Source organism: Sus scrofa, chromosome 1 (genome assembly GCF_054392235.1).
Source record: "Sus scrofa isolate SSC_HxYL_T2T_F1_AM1 chromosome 1, Sscrofa_HxYL_maternal_Yorkshire_Landrace_v2.0, whole genome shotgun sequence".
Lineage (NCBI taxonomy): Eukaryota > Metazoa > Chordata > Mammalia > Artiodactyla > Suidae > Sus > Sus scrofa.
Genome location: NC_139383.1, coordinates 141009828 through 141031587, shown reverse-complemented (window position 1 = coordinate 141031587; position 21760 = coordinate 141009828). Strand labels below are relative to the sequence as shown.

At 38.2% G+C, this 21760-nt stretch overlaps 1 protein-coding gene across 13 annotated transcripts in view; it reads right to left on the bottom strand.

The window, feature by feature from the left end:
* Window positions 1-3461: 3461 nt before the first annotated feature.
* Window positions 3462-21760, bottom strand: part of FSIP1 (fibrous sheath interacting protein 1) — a 208863-nt gene continuing 190564 nt past the window's right edge. For all 13 annotated transcript variants that reach the window (XM_084973966.1, XM_084973967.1, XM_084973972.1 and 10 more), the window contains one exon: window positions 3462-5745. In XM_084973966.1, coding sequence (XP_084830092.1) covers window positions 5699-5745 — 47 coding nt within the window. In that variant the 3' untranslated portion in view covers window positions 3462-5698. The remainder of the gene's footprint in view (window positions 5746-21760) is intronic.

Sequence of the window (21760 nt, the reverse complement as noted above, 5' to 3'; positions counted from 1 at the left end):
AAGACCCTCGCCAAAGTGGGTATAGAGGGAACATTCCTGAATATAATCAAAGCCATTTATGATAAACCCACAGCAAATATAATCCTCAATGGGGAAAAACTGAAAGCCTTCTCACTCAAATCTGGAACAAGACAGGGATGCCCACTCTCACCACTGCTCTTCAACATAGTTTTGGAAGTCTTAGCCACAGCAATTAGACAAACAAAAGAAATCAAAGGCATCCATATAGGAAGAGAAGAGATCAAACTGTCACTGTATGCAGATGACATGATTCTATACCTAGAAAACCCTAAGGACTCAACCCCAAAACTCCTTGAACTGATTAATAAATTCAGCAAAGTGGCAGGATATAAGATTAACATTCAGAAGTCAGTTGCATTTCTGTATACCAGCAATGAAGCATTAGAAAAGGAATACAAAAATACGATACCTTTTAAAATTGTACCTCACAAAATCAAATACCTCGGAATACACCTAACCAAAGAGGTAAAGGACCTATATGCCGAGAACTATAAAACCTTAATCAAAGAAATCAAAGAAGATGTAAAAAAATGGAAAGATATTCCATGTTCCTGGATTGGAAAAATCAATATTGTGAAAATGGCCATCCTACCCAAAGCAATCTACAGATTCAATGCAATCCCTATCAAATTACCCATGACATTTTTCACAGAACTAGAACAAACAATCCAAACATTTATATGGAACAACAAAAGACCCAGAATCGCCAAAGCAATCCTGAGAAACAAAAACCAAGCAGGAGGCATAACTCTCCCAGACTTCAAGAAATACTACAAAGCCACAGTCATCAAAACAGTGTGGTACTGGTATCAAAACAGACAGACAGACCAATGGAACAGAATAGAGAATCTGGAAATTAACCCTGACACCTATGGTCAATTAATCTTTGACAAGGGAGGCAAGAACATCAAATGGGAAAAGGAAAGTCTATTCAGCAAGCATTGCTGGGAAACCTGGACAGCTGTATGCAAAGCAATGAAACTAGAACACACCCTCACACCATGCACAAAAATAAACTCCAAATGGCTGAAAGACTTAAATATACGACAGGACACCATCAAACTCCTAGAAGAAAACATAGGCAAAACACTCTCTGACATCAACATCATGAATATTTTCTCAGGTCAGTCTCCCAAAGCAATAGAAACTAGAGCAAAAATAAACCCATGGGACCTCATCAAACTGAAAAGCTTTTGCACAGCAAAGGAAACCCAAAAGAAAACAAAAAGACAACTTACAGAATGGGAGAAAATAGTTTCAAATGATGCAACTGACAAGGGCTTAATCTCTAGAATATACAAGCAACTTATACAACTCAACAGCAAAAAAACCAATCAATCAATGGAAAAATGGGCAAAAGACCTGAATAGACATTTCTCCAAGGAAGATATACAGATGGCCAACAAACACATGAAAAAATGCTCAACATCGCTGATTATAAGAGAAATGCAAATCAAAACTACCATGAGATACCACCTCACACCAGTCAGAATGGCCATCATTAATAAATCCACAAATAACAAGTGCTGGAGGGGCTGTGGAGAAAAGGGAACCCTCCTGCACTGTTGGTGGGAATGTAAACTGGTACAGCCACTATGGAGAACAGTTTGGAGATACCTTAGAAATCTATACATAGAACTTCCATATGACCCTGCAATCCCACTCTTGGGCATCTATCCGGACAAAGCTCTACTTAAAAGAGACACATGCACCCGCATGTTCATTGCAGCACTATTCACAATAGCCAGGACATGGAAACAATCCAAATGTCCATCGACAGAGGATTGGATTCGGAAGATGTGGTATATATACACGATGGAATACTACTCAGCCATAAAAAAGGATGACATCATGCCATTTGCAGCAACATGGATGGAACTAGAGAATCTCATACTGAGTGAAATGAGCCAGAAAGACAAAGACAAATACCATATGACATCACTTATAACTGGAATCTAATATCCAGCACAAATGAACATCTCCTCAGAAAAGAAAATCAATCATGGACTTGGAGAAGAGACTTGTGGTTGCCTGATGGGAGGGGGAGGGAGTGGGAGGGATCGGGAGCTTGGGCTTATCAGTCACAAGGTAGAATAGATTTACAAGGAGATCCCGCTGAATAGCATTGAGAGCTATGTCTAGATACTCATGTTGCAACAGAAGAAATGGTGGGGGAAAAACTGTAATTGTAATGTATACATGTAAGGATAACCTGACCCCCTTGCTGTACAGTGGGAAAATAAAATTTAATAAAAAAAAAAAAAAAAAAAAAAAAAGAAACACTAATGGAGGAGGAATTTCCTTGAAAAGCTGGGTCAACGCTATAGGTATCACCTTTTGGTGAATGAATCTTCCTTTGGTCAAAAACAGATGACTAAAAGAGACAGGTACAATTTGAAAGAAATCCATATATATATATATATAATACCAAATCATTTTATGAAAAGAAGGCCAAAACCTTAGAATAAGCAGACCTTGAGTTCCAGGTGGGCTAACCATGACTGCAGAATACTGGACCATTTTCGGTTTTAATAAGAACAGGTAGAAGAAGAAATTTTTTCAGTAGGTTAAAGGTCTCACTTAGAGGTCCATTAAATACAAAAAGGACTGAGTGAGAGAATATTTTTCCCTTGTTGATTTTTCTCTCTCATTCTAGAAACATCCATCTAGGGTAGGAGAATCATATGTAAATACAAATTGCCAAATCACTTCATGGTATCCAGGTGAAGAATCAGGAACTCGAAGGTGGTGGTAATGGTTATAAAATTTGGAAAACCGACTTGAAAGAAATAATTCTTTGAAACATGACATCGTTCACTCTCTCAGAGCAGCTCAATGTGTGAAGTCTTGGGAGAGAATTCTAATTCACTTTTAATAGAACAAAAGTAACTGAAGATAGCAAGACAGGACAGAAAAGTGGGGACCAGAGCTTTTTTCCCAGGCATGCTCCACATTCACTCCAAGACTGACCCTCAAATCTGGTTGTACTGAAATAAAGGGCTTGTTAAAAATTAAAATTATGCCATCAGGGTGACAGCTTTTTCCTTCTACAGGAGTTTATTGTCATGTGTTTCAGAGAGTTGGATTGAAGGGCAATAAACTTTAGGTCCTATGGGAATTTACAATAAAGGTGGTGTCAGCAGTTTTCTTAAAGAGCCATAAGGAGAAAAACCTCAAATTTAAAGATCTTAAATTCATTCCTGAAATGACTTAGCTCTTGTTCTTTCATACTTTTTCTTCTCTATTCTGGCCTGGGGCAAACACTCAGGTCTAGAGAGAACCTTAAAAACACTGGTTTTTTTTAAATAACATTTTCTTCCCCTAGCAGAGTAACTTTTTTTTTTTTTAATCTGGAGCCTTCATGTGGAATATATTATATAAATTCAACTCACCAGTTAGAGGTACCTTCAGTTGACATGCTATGGAATGGTTTTCACTTCTCTCTTTCTCTCTCTCTCTTTTTTTTTTTTTTTTTTTGTCTTTTTGCCTTTTCTTGAGCCGTTCCCACAGCATATGGAGCTGTAGCCTCCGCCTCTGCCTACGCCACAGCAACTCAGGATCCGAGCTGCGTCTTTGACCCACACCACAGCTCATGGCAATGCCAGATCCTTAACCCACTGAGCAAGGCCAGGGATTGAACCCACAACCTCAGGGTTCCTAGTCAGATTCATTAACCACTGCGCCATGACGGGAACTCCTGGTTTCACTTCTCTTAATAGTAAAATTCAGTACTTAAAATCATTCTGTTTTCCTTCCCTTCTCTCCTTTTTTTTTTTTTTTTTTTTTTTCCTTTTTAGGGCCTCACCCATGGCATATGGAAGTTCCCAGGCTAGGGGTGGAATCAGGGCTGCAGCTTCCAGCCTACATCATAGCCAAAGCAATGCAGGATCCAAGCCATGTCTTCAACCTACACTGCAGCTCATCACGACATCAGATCCCCAATCCACTGAGCGAGGCCAGGAATTGAACCCACATCCTCACAGATACTAGCCAGATTGATTTCCACTGTGCCACAACAGGAACTCCTTTTCATAAACTCTTGTAAACATAAAGACTCACTATGCTCCAAACACCATTTGCAGAAACACATCATAAAGCCATAAGCTCTTTCCCCAACACCTATCTCCCTCTCTCCTTCTCTCCCTTTTTAACTCTCTCCCTCCCTCTTGCTCCCAATCTCTTCTCTTTCTCTTGCACACATGCACACACATGTCAAATACCAGAAGCGCATGGGTTTAGAAAGTTCAACTCCTCTGAAAGGCTTATGGGCAAAACAAGGCTCCTCTCATGACCATTACAAATCCACCCATATCACCTCTCTCCTCTGATTGTTCTGACTCAAACTCTATAACACACATGTCATTCCTTTGAGAGTCTAAAATCATGGCTGTTAACCTCTGCTGGCACCCCACTACAAAACTCTGAGGATCAGGATAAATTACATTGCAGCACACTGACAACAGCAAGAACTACTGCTATTTTAATATAAACTGAAAGAGAGAGGGTTGGAAAAGAAATTGACTATTAATTTTTCTGAAAACAGTAGCTACAGAAGTCTTCATTTTAGAAAGTCTAGGAAGGAGTTTCTGCCATGGTGCAATGGATCTGACCATAGCAATTACGGTTGCTGCTGAGGCGAATGTTCGATCCCCAGCTCAGCACAGTGGGTTAAAGAATCCAACATTGCTGTAACTGCAGTGTAGGCCGAAGCTGTGGCTTGGATAAAATCCCTTGCCCTGAGAACTTCCAAATATCATGGGTGTGGCAACAATAAAAAAAGGCAAGGAAATTTGATGTAAGCAATTCACTAACATTATTCAATATCAGTAGACGAGAACATGCTAGCAAAAAATAAATGCTACACATATATGACTCCAAATTTCATTAAATGAGGCAGCTTATTTTTTTGAATCAGAAATAAACTGGACTTCTAGTTCTAGTGCCAATTCATCCTATGGAGTGTTAACATAAAATGTTCTCAGGAATCCGGGTTATTGACTTGTAACTAACAAACCCACTACCTTAAAACAGAATCAGGAGTTTTGTTTGTTTGTTTTGTTTTTAAGTAGCTGATCTTTATTTGTTGCATTCTTAAAGGAAAGAAGATAAAAAACTAAAATTAATAGGTGGAATAATTCACTCAAACTTCTGCTTGTGAAAAGTATCATTACTAAAAGGATAGTAAAGGACAACCTAACATTGCTTTGTTGAAAAAAAATTATTTTCTCTTCATATTAAGTTAAACCTACTTAACGGGCATTAGGGAGGAGGAAAGAAGGGAATTCAGGGGCAAAACTACAACTCATGGTGACAAATCTGTCTAAATCGCAATGAAGTGGTAATGTATAAAACCAAACACAAAACAGTCATTGTATTTGAACTGGTATTAACATAGCACCCATATATAAAATGTTGGTTTCTATAATGTAACCCTAATGTTGCAAGATTAGCAATAAAAAACAATTTTCCCAGAACTTTCAATGAAGAAAAACCATTGAATAATTATACCACCAGTCTCAAAAATATCAAGGAAGTGTGAACCAAAAAGAGAGAATCCAATATCATCATTTGAGGAATGGTTTCTACAATATATTCACTGAATTCAAAGAATTTGTAAACAGTGTGATTTAACTTAAATTACCAACTTTTTAAAAAGCATATTCCAGCAACTCTTTGCTTAAGACTCTTTACATTCTTCTATCACATTTTCAGTCTCCTGGTCACCTGCACATTAAAAAAAAAAAAAAAAATTGTCAGAAATCTGTGCATAATTAAGAAAAATCATCACCCATAAAACATTAAATCCTTTCACACATGAGGCAGTACAAAATCTGCATTCTCATTTAGTACTTTTTAGACAATCACCACATGCTGCATACAAAATTGACAAAAAAAAGTGAAAGAGAAGGTGCCTGCCTTCATTGAGTTTATAGCTCAGGGAGCGATTTTTGAGCTTTGAGAGCTAAAATGGTTATGAGTTTGGAGACAGGCATCAAAATTTATTTTTTTGCTTATTAAAGTTTCTGGAAAGCAAGGGGAAACTGAAAGTAAATGTCACAGGGTAGACAAGAGCTGATTGTCTTTCATTTCTTCAATGTGAGGGGAAAACTGTGACACTAAAAGAGACAGAATGGAAATACTTTTCTAACCTTAGTGAGAGGTATATCAGAAAGGCCAGAACTGACAACAGCGTCAAATAAAAGATGACAATAAAAGAGAATCAGGAGAACCTGGAACCCTCATACATGGCTGGTGGGAATGTAAAATGGAGCAGCCACTTGGGAAAAGTCTGGCAGTTCCTCAAAAGCTTACCAGAGATCCAGTTACCATTCTACCCCTGGGTATATAATATGCCCAAGAGAAATGAAAACATACATCCACCCCGAAACCTGCATACCAAGATTCATAGCGGAATTACACATAACAGAACTATAAAAAGTAGCAACAACCCAAAAGTCCATTAACTGATTAACAGATAAAGAAAATGTGCTATATCCACACAAAAGAATATTATTCCACAGTAAAAGAGCACACTACCAGAATTTTAGCAGTGGTACAGTGGGTTAAAAATCCGATTGCAGCGGCTCAGTTTGCTGCGGAGATGCAGGTTCAATCCCCAGCCTGGCACAGTGGGTTAAAGGATCCAGTGTTGCTGCAGCTGTAGCATAGGTCACAATGCTGCCTGGATCTGATCCTTGGCCTGGGAACTTCCATATGCCACAAGTGCAGCCATTAAAACAAAACAAAACAAAAAAAAGTAAAGTATTGAAACATGCTACATACAACATGGATGAAAACATTATGCTAAGTAAGAAGCCAGACACTATTGGCCACATATTGTATGATTCCATTTATATAAAGTATCCACACTAGACAAATTCATAGAGTCATAAGACAGATAACTGATTGCCTCAGGCTAGGGGGTTGGGGGAAATAAGAAGTAGCTGCAAATGGGTGCAGTGTTTTCCTCTGGTGTTTTCAATGTTGCAAAACTGATGGTGGTGACAGATGCACAAATCTGTGAATATACTAAAAACCACTGAGTTGTATCATACTGTTGAATGGTTGCCCCCCAAAAGTTATGTCCACATCTTAACCCCTAGGATCTGTGAAAGTTACCTACTTGGGAAAAGAGTCTTCACAGATGTAATTAAGGATCTTGAGATAAGACATCCTGGATGACCCAGGAGGGTCCTATATTCATTAACAAATGTCCTTATCAGAGAAAAGTGGAGGGAGATTTGAGATACAGCAGAGGGAGAAAAAGGCAATGTAAAGACAGAGCCAGAGATTGTAGTGCTGTGGCCACAAAAAGCCAAAGAATGTCAACAGCCTGAGAAACTGGAAGAAGCAAGGAAGCAACCTTCCCTAGAGCCTCCAGGCAGAATGTGGCCTTGCCGACACCTTGATTTCAGACTTCAGGCCTCTAGAACTTTGAAATGATAGATTTCTGTTGTGATCATTCATTGTGGCAACCACAGAAAACTGATACAGGAATTTAAAATAGATGTTGATAAAGCTGATATTTTTTAAATCACTCTAGTAATTAAGGGTACATGATTTGGGGTTTAAGAGTAAAGTGAGATAAGTGGTGATACTACCAATACATGGAGAAGAAATATTAAACAGGATGCAGAGGAAGGTGGAATGGATGAGAAATGGACCTCGATATCCCACATATGAGATGAGGAATGATAAAACCATGGCCCCAAGCTTTCATAAGTGCTTGTCCTTCTGTCGGGAGTGTTCTCCTTCTGCCCACCACTTATCTTTGGAGGCTCAATTCAAATGCCACCTCCCCACCTCTCCCATGTTCATCATTTCCTCTGGAAGCTCTTATATTATAGCTGTTCCACTATGCTGTGATTATCTGTTTAAGTGTCTGCCTTCATGAACAGACTGTGCAATAATTCAGAGCAGTGATTATTTCCTATTCTCCTGACATCCTAGAATAGTGCCCTTTATAAATGAATACTATGGAAGCCTGGAGCAATGTTTTTTTGTTTGTTTGTTTGTTTGTCTTTTGTCTTTTTGTTTTTGCTTTTAGGGCCTTAGCCGAGGCATATGGAGGTTCCCAGGCTAGGGGTCCAATCAGAGCTGATCAGTACCGGCCTACACCACAGCCACAGCAATGCAGGATCCAAGCCACATATGCGACCTATACCACAGCTCACGGCAACACCAGATCCTTAACCCACTGAGCAAGGTCAGGAATTGAACCCACAACTTCATGGTTCGTAGTCAGATTCGTTTCCGCACGTCTGCGACCTATACCACAGCTCACGGCAACACCAGATCCTTAACACACTGAGCAAGGTCAGGAATTGAACCCACAACTTCACGGTCCCTAGTCAGATTCGTTTCCGCTGCGCCACGACGGGAACTCTAGGAGCAATGTTTTTAATCATGACTATACAACAGAATCACCCAGACCCCATTCTCAGAAACTGATTTTAGAAATCAACTTAATTCATCTGGAATGGAACCAAGGCATTAACTTGTTTTTAAATTTCATCCTATGATTCTTATGTGTAGCCAGAGGTAAGATATACTGCCTAAAGGATGCACTCAGGATAGCTTAACATGCCAGACAGACTTGGGACAGATGCCAAGAGAGAGGTCTGAAAATCAAAAGAATACAAAGCATAGATGATCCCATGCTGCCTATTGTGTGTCTCCAAATAAAATATTAACCATGAAACAGTAGAGAACTCAAGCTAAGACATGCTTATTCTCAGAGGCCAAAAGAAAGGTTCACCACAAGAAGGGTAATAGGGATGGTTGGGGAGATAAGAAGACAATCTGGAGAGGGCAATGTCTTCATTAAAATAAAATTCAGGAAGATATAGGAAGGGTAGCCTGGGTTCAATCCCTGGTCTGGAAACTGAGATCCCACATCAGGCCACTGCATGCTGTAGTAAAGAAGAAGCAGGAGGAGGAGGAAGAGGAGGAGGGGGAGGAGGAGAAGGAGAAGAAGGGGAAGGACGCAAGGGAGGGGGAAAAGGGGAAGGAGGAGGGGGAGGAGGAGAAGAGATAAAGCATAGGATTTAGCAGATGGGAAAGAGGATACTTTCTGACATTATTTCCACCACCACATATGCTAGCATTTTTTACAATCCTAAAATAGAATGACTAGTAAACCATCTAATATAGATCTTCTCTACTGGCATAGAAGTCACCTGTTAAAACTGGGGCATCTTGTTAAGATGCAGACTCTGGTACAGTAGGTCTGATGTGGGACCTGGGACTCTCCATTTCTAACAAGTTCCCAGGTGATACCAATACCACTAGTCCATTGATCTAATCTACAGTCATGATCTTTGGTAACTTCTTCACTTATTAATTTTTTACTCAATTTGAATGAAGCATGGAATTAGAAGTTCCATACAACTGATAAAGTGGTAAGTACACTACAGTTAAATATCAAAACTCTCCAATATGCCATTGTCCATTTTACACTACTAAACCAAATGGTAGAGAAAGTGGTATTTCATAGTAGGGAAAATAATCAGGGGCAAGTATTTCTATGAAAAGTCTACCCCAAGAAGAACTGAATTAAAGAAAATTAGTTGAAAGTAACTTGAAAAGATAAATTCACCAAATATAAACATGCTATGTGCTAAGGTTTTACATACAACAGGAATTAACACTGGAAATTTATAATAAGGCAGATATTTTGAACAAAGAAACTCTGGAGGGTTGATTAAGTTACCAAGAGCATCTAAGAAGTAATTGGCAGTCTTGGAAAAGTAATTTAATAAATAATAACTAGGAGGCCTGAGAGCACATACTGTTTGAAAGAAATAGAGAACTCCATCAAAGCAGTGATGAGTTAAATATTTCCCTAAGAGCAAGCCAAAATATTTTTAATGGAAAATAAAAGTTAGCTAGTAGTATTATTTTCAGAATCTCGCTGCTCCACTGAAAACCCATAAGACTATAGTATAACAATGAAAACTTTCTCAAAGTAACCTAGTTCTCTTCAAATGGTTCAGGTGGTATGAGTAATAATGTATACTAACCCATACCTCCTTCAAACCAGTGCAATATCTGCCCCAAAAGTCAATCCACCTTCAACTGGGCTTCACCGAACCTGGTCAATGCCCAATCAGATCTTTGGATGGGCAAAATTTCAACATGAAATATACTCAAATTATAAAGGTGTCATTGTTTAGAATTTGTTCTGAGGACCTCAACAAAATAACATAATTAGCTTTCTCACAACTAAACTGAACCCCATATTTCTCAAATATGCTTAGCAAAATCTTGCATCTTGCATTAATTTGATAGTCTATACCAGGGACTCTGATTTCAGTAAGTCTGGCTAGGCCTTGGACATAGGTACAAAACAAACAAGCCAAAAATTCCATAGATGATCTCTATGTTCACACTGGTTAGGAAATCATGCTCTGGTGGTTTGTAACAGTGCTCTCTAACTTCCATAATGATCACAACTAATCTAATCTACACTAATCTAATGATCACAACTAACTTTATCAAAGCAGCAATTCTGATGAATTCTGATGAACTGTAACAGTGCTCTCAAACTTCATTGTAATGATCACAACTAACCTAAATCTAAACTAATGATCACAACTAATCTTTTAAAAGTGCAAATACTGATAAGTAGGTTTGAGGTGGGGCCATTAGCTCTGCATTTCTAATGAGCCCCCAGTGACTGGACAACCTTCTAAGCAGTACAGGCATATAATATGGGATGGAAATCATATCACCACAAAGGGTGAAGCACATGAAGCAGAGAGGACCAGGTGGTTGGACCATGTTTTTCCAGAAAAGTACATGCACCTTCTAAAGAGAACATCTGTTATTCAGCTCTCCTCCCCAGTGGGAAACGTACTGATCTGCTAAAAAAAAAAAAAAAAAAAAAAAAAAGTCAGAAATCCAGACACTTATAAGAAATCTCCTGATGAAACATTAAATATTGTGTAAGCTAACCAAGTCCAGTCACTAACTTAATCATTTATGTGGATGTTCTCATTTGATCCTTTCTATAACCCTATAGGGTAAGTACTAAATAATATCTTATCTTATCAATAAGTGAAACAAGATGGAGAGAAGAGAAAGATTAAGTAACTTGCATAATATCACTTGCTAAAAGCAGAGCAAGGATCCAAACCCAGATCTGTCTCACCCACAGCCCACTCCCCTAATCAGAGGCCAGATCATTGGTGGGTAGGGCTTCTACCAGGCTTCTCTGTTTGTCTAGGTCCTAGACTCAAATCCTGCTCCTTAACTGGATTCTGTGAGCTCTGTCCTTTGGGTAATTAATTTGCTCCTTGGTTTTCAGTCTCAGTTTCAATTTAGTGACCAACCATCCCAGCTGGCTGGGGACAGAGGGTTTCCCAAGATGAGGGACATTCAGGGTAAAACCAGGACACTCCTGAGCAAACCAAGACAGTGAGTTGCCCTAATTGTCATTTAAGGCTGTTATTTTATTATTTTATTTTTTTATTTTTCTTGTCTTTTCTAGAGCCGCACCTGCAGCATATGAAGGTTCCCAGGCTAGGGGCCTAGTGGGAGCTGTAGATGCTGGCCTATACCAGAGCCACAGCAATGTGGGATCCGAGCCATGTCTGAACCTACACCACAGCTCACAGCAATGCCAGATCCTTAACCCACTGTGCGAGACCAGGGATCGAACCCGCAACCTCATGCTTCCTAGTCAGATTTGTTAACCACTGAGCCACACTGGGAACTCCTAAGGGTATTATTTTAAAAACAACCTCATCTGGAAGTTCCTGTTGTGGCTCAGCAGTAATGAGCCTGACTAGTATCCATGAGGATGAAGGTTCAATCCCTGGCCTTGCTCAGTAGTTCAAAGGATCTGGCATTGCCATAAGCTTCGGTGTAGGTCAAAGATGCAGCCCAGATTTGGCGCTGCTGCGGCTGTGGCATAGGCTGGCAGCTGTAGTTCCTATTTGACCCCTAGCCAGGGAACTTCCATATGCTGTGGGTGCAGCCCTAAAAAGCAAAAAAATAAAAATAAATAAAATAAAAATAAAAACCTCATCTGACTCATTGTTGCATTTGTTATAGAAAATTTTAGGAACATTACTCACTAAATGGGTCCTATAGGAAATTCCACTTTGTTTTCCTTGAAGAATTAGTATGGTCCTGTCCCCCTTCTTTACCATGTGACTGATTTTGTGTCCCTTTTTGCCCTAGTCTGTTTTTGTTAGGTGTTAATCATATTTTCCTCTTTGTTACATGAATTTCTATTGATAAGCAGCTCAAATGCTTGTTGGGGAAAACAAAATACTGTACATGTGAGATGCCTTTTTGATTATCTAAAAGTAATATCTAGAAAGTATAAGATGATTTTATTAAATACTAGACTAACCACAGCCCTAAAGCACCCAAGTACTCAGCAGTGTCTCCAAGGTTTATGGGACCAAAAAATGATTTACTCTCCTCACACGTCCACGTTGAGGAACTTAACAGTGGGGAGGCATCGGCCCCACTCCACCTCCCTGCCTCTCCCATGGAAAGAAGAGGCAGATACCTGATTGGTGAATTTAGGGGGAGAAACAGCTCACTCAGCACACTCCTTTCTCCAAGGGGGTCAGCACAAACTTCCCCTAGGGCTCCTTTGTTCCTCTGTACTATTGGTTCCACATGCACAGTTCTCCACAGGTGAGGCTTGAACATTTTCCCCTCTGTAAATGACTGGGTGTGTAAGTTTATTTTGAGGGTGTAGCATTAGGAAGACCATTTGGCTGCCTACCATGTAACAACAATCCCCTACATTTCATCAGCAATAAAGCCAAGCTCCTCTATTTCCATTTGTCAGAATCCACCCATCTCTCAATTGCTTTGATCTGAGCAGGGAAGAGAAGGTGTTATTTATCAACCCCCTGAAACCCAACAGTACAACACCCAATGTCTTGGACCTTGTATACAGAAAGTCAAATTAAGCTTAAAGCACAAACATGAAAATGAAGTACTTTAGGAGGAGGGATCAAGATGGCTGAGTAAGAGGACATAAGCTCACCTCCCTGCCACAAACACATCAAAAATACATTTACATGTGAAAAAATTATCTCTGAAAACAAACTAGAAACTGGCAGAAGGACTCCTATACAACCAAGTCTGTAAGAAAGACACACACACAATCAGGTAGGAAGGGAAGAAAAGCAATCAGATCAGGACCTACGCCCCTCCGAGAGAACTCACAGGAAAAGGGAGGTGACATGGGTGAACACCTACCTTGGAGAGTGAGCAGTTCAAGTCACAGATTGGGTGCTCAAGTCTGGGGTCCTACACAACAGGGTACCAATGACCAGAGAAAAGAATTGACCATGGGACACAGAGGCAGCCCAGTCCCAAGATAGAGCCTGGGTGGGGCAACAGTGGCTGTTGTTGGCATTTGCTCAAGTGGAACCTCAGAAGCTGCCCAGATCTGACAGCAGTTGCTCCAACACAGCTCACCTCCCAGTATACATCAAGAGCCTACATAACCCGTACCAGCCCTGTAGAGAAGTTCCACAACAGGGCAGGGAAGGCTATTGGGCAGTTATCAGCTGTGAGGGACAAAGGTGACTTGCACGCAAGGCTGTGTCTAAGCAAAGATGCAGGCGCCTCCACAAGCAGCATACTGGACCTCTCTCTGTGCATAGGTCCCACTTCTTTCAGCACTCCCCTTCTCTGGGGTAGGAGTTCCACTATAGGAGAAGGAAAAACATACACTTAAAGGGAGCGGAGATAGCTTAGGTCCAATCCCCAGGGCTTCTGCTCCAGCAATGTGGGATCAGACCCCACTCCAACAGCACAGTGACAGCCACTGGGCAGAGAGGAAGTCCCACCTCACACCCAGCACCAGTTCTAGCCCCTGTATCTGAAGCCCCCCACCTACAAAGTGATGGCTGCCAACAAATCCTGAGGAAAGACATGACTTGCATTGGCCTCAAATCCAGCTCTCCCACCAAAGGCAGTGGATACATGCAGTCTGTATAGTGATGTTCCCACGTAATAACACACTTTCAAGACCACATCAGTAACAGTTTTACATAAATTCATAGAATCAGAGAAAGTCAAGCAAAATGAAAAGGCATAAGAACTACTCTCAATTGAAAGACAAAACCAAAAAAAAAAAAAAACCTGAAAAATAAATAATAAAACAGAAATAAACATTTACCAGATAAAGAATTCAAAACATTCATAATAAAAATGTTAACTGATTAGGGAGAAGGACTGATGTAAACAGTAACATTTTAACAAGTAACTAGAAAATACAAAAAAAGATTAAATCAGAAATGAATGATTCAATAGCTGAAATTTTTAAAAAAAGCTAGAAAGAATGAATAGCAGACTAAGTGATATGGAAGAGCACATAAATGATCTGGACAATAAAAGAATGGAAATCAACCAATCAAAACAGTGGAAAGAAAAACAAATTTAAAAGAATAAGAGCAATCTAAGAGATCTCTGAGTAACATTAAGCACACCAACATTCACATTATAGACGTTCCAAAAAGAAAAGATAGAGAAAGGTGGATTTAAAAAGGATTTAAGGAAATTATGTCTGAAAATTTCCCAAACCCAAAGAAGGAAACAGATATCCAGGTAGAGGAAGCTGAGAGAATCCCAAAAAAAATGAACCTAAACAGACTCATACCAAGACACATCATAATTAAAATGATAAAAGTTAAAGAGAGAATTCTAAAGGCAGCAAGAGAAAAACAAAGCTATATACAAGGGGATTTCCAAATGGCTATCAGCTGATTTCTCTGCAAAAGAACTGCAGGCCAGAAGAGAGTGGCCTGATATAATCAAAGAGGCAAAAGGGGGAAAACCTGCAAACTAGGATACTCTATCTAGCAAGATTATGATTTAGAGTAGGAGAGAGAAAGACAAGAAAAAACTGAAAGAACTCAGTAGTATTAAACCTACACTAAAAGAAATGTTGAAGGGTCTCCTCTAAGTGGAAAAGGAGAAAGAATTTATAAGAAAGGGAAAATACCACTAGGAAAGGCAAATATACAGCAAGGATTGAGGATCAACCACTTTAAAGGCCAGTATGCAAATTGAAAGACAAAAAAAAGTTGTAAAAGCAACTATAACTACAATAAAAAGATAAAGGATGCATGAAGATGTAAAATATGACATCCAAAACACAAAATGTAGGAGAGGAGAGTAAAAAGGTAGATCTTGGGAGTTCCATTGTGGCTCAGTGGTTAATGAACCTGACTAGCATCCATGAGGATGTGGGTTTGATCCTTGGCCTCGTCAGTGGGTTAAGGATCTGGCATTGCCATGGGCTGTGCTGTAGGTTGCAGATGCAGCTCAGATCCCAAGTTGCTGTGCCTGTGGCATAGGCCAGTGGCTGCAGCTCCGACTAGACCCCTAGCCTGAGAACTTCCATATGTTGCAGGTGCGGCCCTTAAAAAAAAAGAAAAAAGAAAAAAAAATAGAAAACAAAACAAAGGTAGATCTTTTAGAATGTGTTTGAACTTAAATGATGACCAGTTTCAAATAAGTAGATATAACTATAGGTCAACATATGTGAATGCTATGGTAACCACAAATCAAAAACCTATAATAGACACACAAAAACTAAAAGAAAAGAACACAAGGAGTTCCTGTCATGGCTCAGTGGTTAACAAACCCGACTAGCATCCATGAGGACGTGGGTTCAATCCTGGCCTCGCTCAGTGGGTTAAGGATCTGGCATTGCCATGAGCTATGATGTAGGTGGCAGATGCAGCTCAGATCCTGTATTGCTGTGGCTCTGGCATAGGCCTGCGGCTACAGCACCAAATGGACCCCTATCCTGGGAACCTCCATATGCCACAGGTGCAGCCCCAAAAGACAATAAAAAGAAAAGAACACAAGAATACTACTAAAGAAAATAATCAAACCTCAAGGGAAGAAACAAACAAACAACAATGACAAAGAAAAAGAAGAAAGTAAGTAATAAAATGTCAGTAAGTATACACCCACTAATAATTACCATAAAAGACAAAAAATAAAGGGAGTTCCCATCATGGCTCAGTGGTTAACAAACCCAACTAGTATCCATGAGGATGCAAGTTTGATCCCTGGCCTCACTCGCTGGGTTAAGGATCCAGCGTTGCCATGAGCTATGGTGCAGGTCACAGACTCGGGTCGGATCCCGAGTTGCTGTGGTTGTGGTGTAGGATAGCAGCTACAGCTCCAATTTGACCCCTAGCCTGGGAACATAAATATGCCATGGGTGCAGCCCTAAAAAGGCAATAAAGACAAATTATTATTATTATCATTATTATTATTATTATTATCTTAAATGTCATTGGATTAAACACTTCCATCAAAAGACATAGGGTGGCTGACTGGAGAAAAAAAAAATGACCCTTCAATATATGGCCTAAAAGAGACACATCTTAGGGCTTAAGACACACAAAGACTGAAAGTTAGGGGATATGAAAAGATATTTCATAAAACAGAAATAACAAGAAAGCAGGGGTAGCAATATTCATATCAGACAAAATAAACTTTAAAACAAAGCCCATAACAAAAGACAATGAAGTGCATTATATAATAATATAATACAAGAAGAGGATATTACATTTGTTAACATATATGCACCCAATACAGTAGTACCTAAATATATAAAGCAAACACTAACAGACGTAAAGGAAAAAACTGACAATAATAAAGTAACAGTTGAAGACCTTAACACCTCACTTACTGCAACAGACATATCATTCAAGCATAAAATCAATGAGGCAAAAGTGGTCTTAAATGATACACTAGACCAGTTAGACTTAGGTATCTATAAGACAGTGCATCCCAAAACAGCAGAATACACATTCTTTTCAAGTGGAAATGGAACATTCTCCAGAACAGATCACATGCTAGGGCACAAAATGAATCTCAACAAATTTAAAAGGACAGCAATTATATCAAGCCTTTTTTCTGACCACAACAGTATAAAACTAGAAATCAATTACAGGAAGAAAAATGGGAAAAGAATAAATACATGAAGGCTAAACAACATGCTACTTAAAAACCAATGGGTCAATGAAGAAATCAAAGAAAAAAATCAGAAAATACCTAGAGACAAATAAACATGGAAACAAAACACTCCAAAATCTACTGAATGCAAGAAAGCAGTTCCAAGAGGGAAGTTCATAGATACAAGCCTTCCTCAAGAAATAAGAAAAATCTCAAATAAATAATATAACTGCCACCCAAAAGAATTAGAAAAAGAAGAACAAACAAGGCCCAAAGTTAGCAGAAGGAAGGAAATAATTAAGATCAAAGAGGAAATAAAATAGAAACAAAAAACAGAAAAGATCAATGAAACCAAGAGCTGGGGGGTTTTGTAAAGATAAATAAAATTGGTAAAACTTTATCCAGATTCATCAAGAAGAGAGAATCCAAATAAACAAAATAAGAAAAAAAAGAGAAGAAACAGCAGCCAATGCCACATAGATATAAAAAATCATTAGAGAATACTATGAAAATTATATGCCAACAAGTTGGACCACCTAGAAGAAATGGACAAATTTCTAGAAACATACAGCCCATCAAGGCTGACTCATGGAGAAACAGACAATTTAAGTAGACCAATAACTAGCAGTGAAATTGAATTTGTAATTAAAAAAAAAAACTCCCAGCAAACAAAAGTCCAGGACCAGAACTAATACTCATCCTTCTCAACCTATTCCAAAATATTGAAGAATGTGAAACACTCCCAAAGTCATTCTGTACATCTACAAGCCTACAATCACCCTGATACTGAAACCAAAGACATTACAAAAAAGAAAATTACAGGCCAATATCTTTGATGAATATAGATACCCAAAACCTCAATGAAATACTATCAAACCAAACCCAACAATACACAAAAAGGATCCTACACCATGATCTAACCCAGAGATTCAAGGATGGCTCAATATCTGCAAATCAATCAATGTGAAATACCACATTAATGAAAGATAGGATAAAAATCACATGATTATCTCAACAGGCACAGAAAATGCATCTGACAAAATTCAACATTCATTCATGATAAGAGCTCATCCAAGTGGCTACAGAAGGAATCTATTTCAACATAATAAAGGCCAATTATGACAAACCTATAGCTAACATCGTACTCAAAAGTGAAATATTGCAAGCTTTTCCTCTAAATTCAGGAACAAAGATGTCTACTCTTGCCACTTCCATTTAACAAACTATGGGAAGTACTAGCCAGAGACAAAAAGAAATAAAAAGCATCAACATTGAAATGGAAGAAGTAAAACTGTCACTATTTCCAGATGACATGATACTTTATAAAAAAAACCTTAAAGTCTTGACCCAAAAACCATTAGCACTAATAAATGAATTCAGCAAGGCAGCAGGACACAAGATCAACATTACATAAATCTGATGCTTTTCCATATACTAATAATGAATTAACAAAAATAAAGCTTTTCCTTTTAAAAACCAATCTCCTTTCAAATCACATCAAAAAGTATAAAATACTTAGGAATAAACTTAACCAATGAGTTGGAACACCTATACTCTGAAAACTATAAAAACGTTGCTAAAGGAAACTGAACATGATTCAAAGAAATGGAAAAATAACCTGTGCTCTCAGATTGAAAGAATTAATATTGTTAAAAAAGCCATATTACCCCAAGTAATTTATAGATTTGATGCAACCCCTACCAAAATACTCATGACATTTTTCACAGACCTAGAACAAATAATCCTAAAATTCATACTGAACCACACACACAAAAAACCAAATTACCAAAGCAATCTTGCTAAGAAAGAACAAAGCTGAGGTGCCACTCTCCCATACTTCAAACTATGCTATAAAGCTACGGTAATCAAAAGAGAATGGTACTAGCATAAAAACAGGTACTTGAATCAATGGAACAGAATATGCACCTATGGTAAATTCATCTATAACCAAGGAAGCAAGAATATACCATGGAGAAAACACAATCTCTTTGATAAGTGGTGCTGGGAAAACTGGACAGCTACATGCAGATTATAACATTTCCACATACCATCTACAAAAATAAACTCAAAATGGATTAAAGACCTAAATGTGAGACCATAAACCATAAAATTCATAGAGAACAACATAAGCATAACATTTTTTGACATAATTTGTAGCAAAAAAAAAAAATTTTGGATCTGTCTCCTAAGGCAAAAGAAATAAAAGCAAAAATAAACAAATGGGAACTAATTAAACTTAAAAGCTTTTGTACAATGAAAGAAACTATCAACAAAACAAAAAGACAACCTAGAGAATGGGTGAAAATATTTGCAAATGATATGACTGGCAAGGGGTTACTATCCAGAATATATAAACAGTTCATACAACTTAATATCAAAAAAAAAACAACCCAATAAAAAAAATAAGCAGAAGATCTGAACAGACATTTTTCCAAAGAGGACATGCAGATGTCTAACAAGCACATGAAAAGATGGTGAGAGAAATGCAAATCAAAGTGGGATATCCCCTCACACCTGATAGAATGGCTATCATCAAAAAGTCTACAAATAACAAATGTTGGAGAGGATATGGAGAAAAAGGAACCCTTGTACATTGTTGGTACAAATGTAATAAATTGGTGAGGCCACAATGGAAAAGAGCATGGAGGTTCCTCAAAAAAACTAAACATAGAACTACCATATGAACCACTAATTTCACTCCTGGGTCTCTACCTTGAAAACATGAAAACACTAATTCTAAAAGATACATGTATCTCAATGTTCATAACAGCACTACTGTTCACAACAGCTAAAATATGGAAGCAATCTGAATGTCTACCACCAGATAAACAGATAAAAAGTAGTGGAGTTCCTACTGTGGTTCAGCAGGTTAAGAACACAACATAGTGTCTGTGAGAAGGCAGGTTTGATCCCTGGCCTCACTTAGTGGATTAAAGATCTGGTGTTGCCAAGAGTTGCAGTGTAGGTCACAGATGTGGCTTGGATCCAATGTTGCCATGCCTTGTGACATAGGCCTGTAGCTGCAGCTCCAATTCGACCCCTAGCCAGGTAACTTCCATATGCCGTGGTTGTGGCCATAAAAAGAAAAAAGAAAAAAAGTATCAGTATATACAATAGAATATTACTCAGCCATAACAAACAATGAAATTCTGCCATTCACAGCAATGTGGATGAACCTAGAGAATATTATGTTTAGTGAAAAAAGTCAAAGAAAGATAAATACTATATGATATCACATGTGGAATCTAAAAAATTAGTACAACCGAATGTATAGAGCAGAACGGAAACTGACTCAGATAAAGAAAACAAACCAGTGGTGGTTACCGGAGGCAAGAGGAAAGCCAGGAGGAGCAGGCTAGGGGTATGGGATTAAGAGATATAAGATACTATGTATAAAATAGATAAGCAACAAGGATATATTATAAAGCACAGAGAAGTATAGCCATTATATTGAAAAACTACTGATGGAGTATAATCTGTAAAAATACTGAATCAGTTTACTGTACACCTGAAACCAACATAACATTGTAAATCAACTATACCTTTAAAAAAATGAAACTTTTAATTTTAAAAGTTTTAAACTTTTAAAGTTTCCACCCTAGAAACTTTTAATCCTCTGAAGAGAGGGATATAATGTAATAGCTGAACACAGTGCAATTTCTCATTACAGCTACATCTTTAAAGGGCTTTTGCCAACGAACTGGTTTAGCATTCAGTTTTGCTGCTCACTTTTGCATAAAGCACATAATGTAAAATTTCATGTTTTTGAATAAATTAATTATTCAAGTTATTTTAACAATCATAAATGCTGAGGTTAGTAAAGGAAAAACTCTAGCTTCAGATATGCTGACATGCGCTCAAAATAGTGATGTAGGTCCTATTACTTAAGGTTTATTATGTAATAAACAGAAAATAAAATACGGTTCACATAATCACATCTAGACCATCTTAATCCTCCATTCTCATAGGGTCATTATAACCTTACACTAGGATTATCTGGTACCATCAGAGGCATATTTCCTGAAGTTACAAATACTCACCTTATAACTTAAAGGAATAGCTCCTTTCCATTAAGTCATCTTAAGTTCTAGTTCATTTCATCTTTTTATGTTTTACTCAGAAACAGATGTGACTGCCATTCACAGGGAAGTAAAGTCATATCTTAGCAAAATGCTGTTCTAAACCTCCCATAGACTGACTCCACAGGAATGAAACCCCACATACAATAAATCATTACACCCAATTTAGTAAGTTTTATTACAGGAGACAAAAAGGAAATGTGGATACCTTCTTTCTAATAAAAATGGTGGGTGCATGTCATTATACATTAGTCTAAACTCATTGAATCCACAACACCAGGAAGGAACCCAAAAGTAAACTATGGACTTTGGGTGATTACGATGTGTCAGTGTAGGTTCATCAATTGTAACAAATGTACCACTGTTGTGAGAGATGTTGTTAATTAGGGAAGTTACATATGTGTGGGCAGGGAATATATGGGAACTCTTGATACCTTCTGCTCAATTTTGCTGTGAACCTGCTCTAAAAAATAAAGCCTATTAAAAAAAAAAGAAAGAAAGAAAGAAAGAAAGAAAGAAAGAAAGAAAGAAAGAAAGAAAGAAAAAAAAACCTTCCGTCCAAAAAGAAAGAAAATACACTACAATTCTAGAGTAGAACAAAGTTCTCCTAGTTTTTTTATTAAATGAAGATCATTGGTGGGAGAAGGCAGACCACACCCATTTAATGGAATTGCATGTTGCAAGTGAACCCTGTTGCTGGGTAAAAA